The sequence below is a fragment of the Carassius carassius genome, chromosome 9 (assembly GCF_963082965.1).
Source record: "Carassius carassius chromosome 9, fCarCar2.1, whole genome shotgun sequence".
Classification (NCBI taxonomy): Eukaryota; Metazoa; Chordata; class Actinopteri; order Cypriniformes; family Cyprinidae; genus Carassius; species Carassius carassius.
In genome coordinates, this window is record NC_081763.1 from 30,536,591 (window position 1) to 30,544,021 (window position 7,431).

The 7,431-nt window shown below is 40.0% G+C and overlaps 1 protein-coding gene across 3 annotated transcripts in view; it reads right to left on the reverse strand.

The window, feature by feature from the left end:
* Positions 1 to 1,377: 1,377 nt before the first annotated feature.
* The window catches only part of LOC132149571 (transcription factor AP-4-like), a 7,353-nt gene continuing 1,299 nt past the window's right edge, over positions 1,378 to 7,431 (reverse strand). For 2 of the 3 annotated variants that reach the window (XM_059558942.1, XM_059558943.1), the window contains exons 2-7: positions 5,821 to 5,986; positions 4,705 to 4,803; positions 4,391 to 4,564; positions 3,265 to 3,408; positions 2,432 to 2,599; positions 1,378 to 1,755 (exon numbers count right to left, since the gene is read on the reverse strand). In XM_059558942.1, coding sequence (XP_059414925.1) covers positions 1,606 to 1,755; positions 2,432 to 2,599; positions 3,265 to 3,408; positions 4,391 to 4,564; positions 4,705 to 4,803; positions 5,821 to 5,986 — 901 coding nt within the window. In that variant the 3' untranslated portion in view covers positions 1,378 to 1,605. The remainder of the gene's footprint in view (positions 1,756 to 2,431; positions 2,600 to 3,264; positions 3,409 to 4,390; positions 4,565 to 4,704; positions 4,804 to 5,820; positions 5,987 to 7,431) is intronic. The other variant, XM_059558944.1, reaches the window with a different exon arrangement.

Below are 7,431 nucleotides of genomic sequence, written 5' to 3' on the forward strand. Positions count from 1 at the left end.
CGAAGACCAACATCCTGCAGAGTTTAGCTCTGACTTGTTCCATTCCATACCTGTAGTAATCCATTATTCAGGTCTTTAATTGGTGTTGGAACCAAACTCTGCAGGACCATAGCCCTCCATGAACCAGAGTGGACATCCTTGGCTTATCCGGAGAGCTCTCGCAGGAGTAGCACCACCTTGCACGTGATTATCTGGCGTGGCGTGTACGAATGTCCTTGTTGAACGCCGAGAGATACAGGGACATTAAAACATTCAAGCACGCCGAGTGAACCAGCGAGTGCATAGAGCTAGAGCGCATGATTACGGGCTATTCACTCTTAAGTGTCACCGTAAACGTCATTACAGAGCGTCGGACGCGACAAACGGACAGGACAATACTTCCGGGAAAAGACCAAACGGGCCACAAAGTCACTCTAAAAAGGGGGGCGAGAACCAAAAGAGCTGCATAGGCTGAAAACGGGCCACGACAACCCTGGTAGTGCTATTTCCACACTTTCTCCAAAAAAAAAAAAGTTTACATTAGCAAGTGTGTTAAAAGCGACACACTAATTTCCTTGCAGGTACGAGCTACCTGACGGTTAGCTTATTCCATTTAACATACAAACGACAAATACGGCCAGAATTTCGAAATCATCTGTGAGGACAGGACCAAGGGCGTTTGACGAGACAGAGGGAGTGCTTCACCCTGCACCAACATGCATACTGGGAACCCAGCCCAGTAAAGGTGAGCGACATTAAGTGCACAAAGTCCCCCTCTTTGCGGAATAACCGTGTTATTTACAAAAAAAAAAAAAAAAAGTGCGCAACACGAAGCCCCTGTAAGCAGTCGCGGCCTTTGTCGACAATCAAAAGGTGCCCACCGGCGAATGGAAAACTAGGGGTGAGTCTGCGCCAAAAACAACAACAACAACAAAAGAAAGGTAACATTTCCTCTAATGTTTCGGAAGCCATAGTGTGGAACAGGTTTCTGAAGTCTCATTGGCTCACAGTGATGCTTCAAGCCTCCCCAGAACAGAGAGAGGAATATGATGCAACCAGAGGGTGAGGCAAAAGGTTAATTTTACGAGGTGTGATGTGGGAATGGGATTCCTCCGATCAGAGCACTCTACTGCCCTCTTATGGGCAGGATGTAGAGCAGGAAGTGATAAAGCAAGAGGCCCGGAAGACCTGTGGCGGATTCTGACTGAGATTTTGTGATTTTCTCTAAAAAAAAAAAAATCGCTTACCTGGGAGCGTCATTGGTGAAACAGAAGCCAGTTCAGCTCTGCATGAGTAACAGCTGTAGCATATGAATGTATCAACAAGTTACCAGAGTGCTATGGGGTTATAGTGTACTGTGCGAGTATACATAAGCGTGCTCTGTCTGTTTGCAGCAAATTTGCTTTTTTTTTTTTTTATCCCCCCCTTCAAGAAACCTTCAAGTCATTGAGTCTGTGAGTCCCGTATGCGAGTGTGAAGAAGACAGCGATAAAAAGAGAGGAGATAGAAAAAATGAATATTTCTGCTGGAGGCCCTTCCCCACAGACCCCTAGACCCCTCGCCCTCTCTCCGTGCCCCCCGTTACATTTGGTGGGTCGATATGGGGGTGGGGGGTGACTGGGGCAGTTAACAGTCCTCAGATTCTTCGTTGTCAGAGGCAGTGTCGGAGTCGCCGGTGTCTGTGAGGACACGGCCCGGGGTGACGATGACCGCCCGACGCTTCTCCTCCTCGGGCACGACCATCTTGTCCTGCGTGCCTTCGATGTGCTGGATGGCCTGCAGGAAAAACGGAAGAAAATGTAAGGTGACTTGTTTAATATCCAAATTCTATACTTCATTTTCTCTTGTTCTGAACTAAATTGGGTCAGAGTGGTCTACAGGTCTCCCAACAAAAGACAAGTTGAGGTGTGGAGCTGCATAAGGTGTAATAGTGCTGCAGGGACCACATACTGTTGCATGCCAGGACCCGGAAATGAGCATTTTAGCACATCCGTTTTTTTTTGGTTAAATGCATAGAATAAGGTCTGTGGTTTAAAACAGGTGATACTTAGTCATGAATACTAGCGACAACTGTTTCCCAATAAAGACAAGAAACGACTTGGCTGCAGGATTTGATTGGGGGGAATCTGTGATTTTTCTGATGTAAAAAAAAATAAAAATTCATAATACAATTATGATTTGAAATGCTGCACAATTTCGCCAAAATTTGGTCAATTACTATAAAAAAAACTAAAAAGATAATCGTTATACAGAAATCTTAATCTACTCTCCGCATTTATTCTTTCTAATGGATTCAGGTGCAGTTCTTTGGCGTCCACACCAAAACTTCAAGTGTGAAAATGCCTTTAACACATACATATCTCCACTGAGCCACAGCTTCACTACAATGGGAATCTGGCAGTTAAATCTCATTCGGGGCTTTCTCCGTGAGCTGGGCAGAAATGTGTTGTACCTGCACAATGGTGTCCAAGTTCTGTCGAGATGTGGATGCTGTGTTGATCACGGAGGCGGGGCCCATGGTCACCACAGTGACGTGATGTGGAGCGGGCGGAGGCGCAGGGGCGGGAACGATTACTGTGGCGTGATGAGTGGGTGCAGGCGGCGTGGCAGGAGAAAACACCTGAGGAAAACAGCAAGACAGAGGGTTACAATACATTACAAACTATTCTATCAAGAAAGTCAACCAGAAACCAGAACTGACACTTTATGTATATGCTCTTATTGTGCATGATTCATCAGTTCACATTACTCAAAAGAAAAAAAGTTACACTACCGTTCAAATGTTTGGGGTATTCTGACGCAATTCAAAAGAACTCTCTTGACTATGTTTTCAATAAGAAAATATTTTAAAAAGTAATTTATTCCTGTGAATTTTCAGTATCATTTCTCTAGTCTTCAGTGTCACATGAAATCATTCTAATATGCTGATTTTGTGCCTACAAAATATATATTATTAGCATAAATGTAAAAAAAAAAAAAAGAAAAGAGGGTGGGATGCTTAATATTTTTGTGGAAACCACAATGCGTTATTTTCAGGATTCTTTAAATGAATAGAAAGTTCAAAAGAACTGCTTTTATTTGAAATATTGATGCATTTTGCATACGGTCCCTTTTGACCTATTTAATACACCCTTGCTGAATAAAAGTTAATATTTTTTGTTTAGGTTGGTTCATGTCATTTGAGGTCATCTTTAACTCTACTAATGCCCTCTAGTGGATCAACACATCAGATCTGAGTATTTCAGTCGTGGTTAGTCTATCAGTGAGAGCGGGAGCCTGTCTGACCTGCGGGCTGCGAGCAGGTGTGCTGCTATCTTGCTGCTGCTGTTGAAGATGAAGCAGAGTTTGTGTCTGCACGTGCTGCTCCTGGAGCTGCTGAGCGATCACTTTGAGCTTCTCTGGGTACAGATGTGCATCCAGTGAGCGGATCTAACAGACACAGAGAGACCCTCGGTCAGCACACATGCAGAAGAGAACGGAGAGCAGCGTTTCCTCTTTATGTTTTGCCTGAGGAAGTTTCTCTAGCACGTCTCATGGATGGCAGCAGAGATCAGGGTTTCATTTGCACTTCAAGTGGGATGTTCAGAAACTATTCGAGCTCTCTGGGGAGCTGCGCACCTTCTGTAATATCTCATTAAATATCCAAAGACTAAAGCCAGCTAATTTTAGAGAGAAAAGTGATGCAGCAAAAGAAAAGCTCTTTTACAGATTTCACTGATGACAACTCTTCAGCACCAGTCCATGGTGAATACAGACAGCCGAGCAAAACTGGGCCACAGACCAAGATGAGTTTGTTGAGATTTACTTAATTTGCCAAATAACAACAAATGAATCATGAGGGAGAACTCACTGTAATGAGGTACAAATTAAGCTTAAACGGTGTTTACGATCGACAATATATTAATTTAGCACAACAAAGCCACAATTTTTTGAGCATATCCTTTACAACACACACTAATACTTATAAAAACACATTTATAAATAATGTTTATTTAAATATAATGCTTTCTCCTTCTATATACACATATACAACATTTTATGTATTTCTTTAAAAAAATCACAATCACATTGGCCAGTTACAGTTAATTGTGAATATTTATTAAATTTGTATATATGTAAAATTGTGTGTGTATATAAATATTTATTATTTTATATATGGCTGATATTGATTTTATATCTCTTAACTATTATGATGGCCAATATAATAAATCCTATTAAAATTCATTAAACAACAACAAAAACAACTAAAATTGGCTGATACTGACTGCTGATAATTGTTTTTTTCCATAAACTTTTTGGTACCTTTGTCACCCAACAGAGAAAAATAAATAAACACACATTAATGAATAGTCATATCCCCAAATTCACACTTGTGTTGATAATGAAGCGCTAACACTGGTCAGAAACGCACCTGTTCTTCCAGCATCATGCGAACAGAGCGCTCTTTATCCAGCTGTTGTCGGAGTTCGATCATCTCTCGCCGAAGATCCTCCACCTTCTCGTCCTCCAGGATGTCTGGAGATCCAATCCCTTCATCCTTCTCCTCGGCGCGCCTCCTCTTCGGGGACGAGCCGCTGAACTCCTTCTGAAGGGGGGCAGAGGAAAACATGAGACCACAGGAAACAAACCCAGAGCAGATAAAGGATACGCAGTCAAACAGATGGGTATCAAGGTCTCAGATGTTCTCATAACAGCCATCCGTTATATTTCTGTGAAGAGTCAGACCTGTATGTAGCGTTTGAGTTGGGTGTTTTGTTGCAGCAGCCGCGTCTTCTCCTGCTCCAGAGAAAAGATGTATTCAGCCGTCTGCTGTAAGATGGCAGCCTGAGAGAGAGAGAGAGAGAGAGAGAGAGACCACGTTACATCCATCTGAATGACAACCTGAACATCGTATGTGATAGATGCTGGAAGTACACTTCCATTCATAAGTTTGGGGTCAGGAGGACTTCTGTTTTTGGACTAATCCGGTCAAATAAATGCTGTTCTTTTGAACTTTCTACTTGTTTCCACAACAATATTAATCAGCACGACTGTTTTCAACATCGATAATAATCAGAAACGTTTCTTGAGCATCAAATCAGCATATCTGAAGGATTTCTGAAGGATCATGTGACACTGAAGACTGAAGCAATGATGCTGAAAATTCAGCGCTGCATCGCAGAAATACATTTTATTTGATAAAATATTCAAACAGGAAACAGTTAGTCGCAATATTATATTTTACAGCATTTTTTAACAAAATTAAATGTAGACTTAGTGAGCAAAAGAGACTTCTTTCAAGAACTATTTGAATGGTATTTAAAACTTAAGTATAGCATATGGTAACAAAGGTAAGGAATTAAAAGAAAATGAATCAGACTTCATTTAAACCTAAAGAAAACAATAATTGACTTTTGACCTATATTTAAAGGAACAGTTCACCCAAAAAACAATACTGTTGTTACTTACACGCCTTCGCAAACAGGTTTAACCTTCAGCAGATGTTAACAACATTGATGCAGATTTTTCCAATGCAACAAAAGCAGATGGGAAGATAAGAAATGAATAATGGCTTTTATATATATATATATATATATATATATATATATATATATTAAAAAAAAGACACTAATATGGACCATATATATTTACTGAAAATCTTAATACATCCATGTCAAGATTTTCAGTAAACTGCCTCTAGTTTGTGAGTGAAATATTTTTAAGAGTTGAATCCTTTCCATGAATCAGTTGATCTGATTCTCAAAACCTTTCTAAATGATTCACTCACACATTGAACGGATCAGATTCAACTCAGCGAGTCAATGATCCAATCCCAACCTCAACACTTTTTGCCGGACTCACCTTGCTTAGCTTTTCTCCGTCACTATGCGGGATGAGTGTTTTCAGAGACTGGAAGCCAGCGTTGATGCTCTGCATGCGCCGGCGCTCATTACTGTTGGCGATCTCCCTCCGAATGCGCCGCTCCTGGTCCCGCGCCGTCTCTGGCGTGAGGGGAATGTTTGCTAAACTGTGAAGAGGAGAGTCAAAAAAAAAAAAAAAAAAGAGTTGAATAATGCCAAATTCATTCTTTTTGAAATTGACGCGGTTTATAATATAACAACTAAAGCTATTTTTCCTTCTGCTTACATCTCTAAAATAGGATGCAACCTTGAGAGACATCAGAACATCAGAGTGCGAAGTAGAAAATATCGACTTTCCTGAATGCTCATTGAAGCCCATTGTCTCTAAATTCGAGCCCCTGGAAATCTCTGCCTCGCACGATCACATGCGTGTTTTGGCCGAGGAAATCAGACCTTAATTGAACTTCCTCCCTGTCTGGGCATCTCAGGGGGTATCTCTGGAAAGCCTCTCTTATCAGCAGCGGCTCAGCTGTGTGAGGACAAACACGGGAACAATTGTGCCGGCGCACATGAGAGAGGTTTCCCTGCATCCAAGCAGCTCAAAATCCAGCAAACAGATCCAATGCCAAAATCACAGCTAGAGCCAACTGTGGAAGGCGAGATACGGTCAGATCAGCCGTTTCCAGTCATGTGCATTGAATATGACCCAGCTTCTTTCATGCATGAACATAAAATGGTCAAATTAAGTGTTTACATTTCAGCATGGAGTGGGAGACTTTCCTTTTGTGTAATTAAAGCTGCCTTAAAATACTAATAAAAAAATAATTTAAATAGTAGATAGTACTACATACATTTTATATTAAATAAGTAAACCTATAATAACAATTTAAATAATTTCAAATAATATTTTCAAACCATAATAATGTTTTAATAATATACAAATAATAATAATAATAATGTTTATTATTTATAATTAAACAATAAGAATAAAAGTAATATTTAATAACACTAATTATAAAAATAAAACTTAATAAATGTTTTAATAATAATTTTAATTAATTAGACAGATTACAGTTGACAATAGGCCAAAGTACAAGACTGTATCGATATGATAAAACTGATCAAATATTATGGAGCACTGGTCATATGCCTGAGTGTTCTAACTCAAATAAATTACCTGCTATAATAATAATAATAATAATAATATGCATGCTTTAGTTTAAACTGGACTTTAATAACTATATTAAATAAGTGAAGGAAGAATTGCCTCTGCCTCCTGCTTTTTCAAAACACTGGCAACTTAAATGTTGGTTTTTAACAAACAAAAAGATGAGATAACTAATATATATTTTATTATATGTTCTTTAGAGTACTTCAACTTATATAAACTGAAGAGCCATGGCATTACATGTAAATCTGAAAAGCGTCCACAGTGGGAATTAATAACAGCACAACATAACTGATACCAGACGCTCCATTTGTATGCGATTTACTTTAGGCAAAAACTACAATTCCCAGAACGCCCTGCGCTAATCGGCTCACTGGCCCCGCCCCTTTCTGAGAATGGATCACAGACGCATTGACGGGGCCTTCCTTCAACGGCATACACACC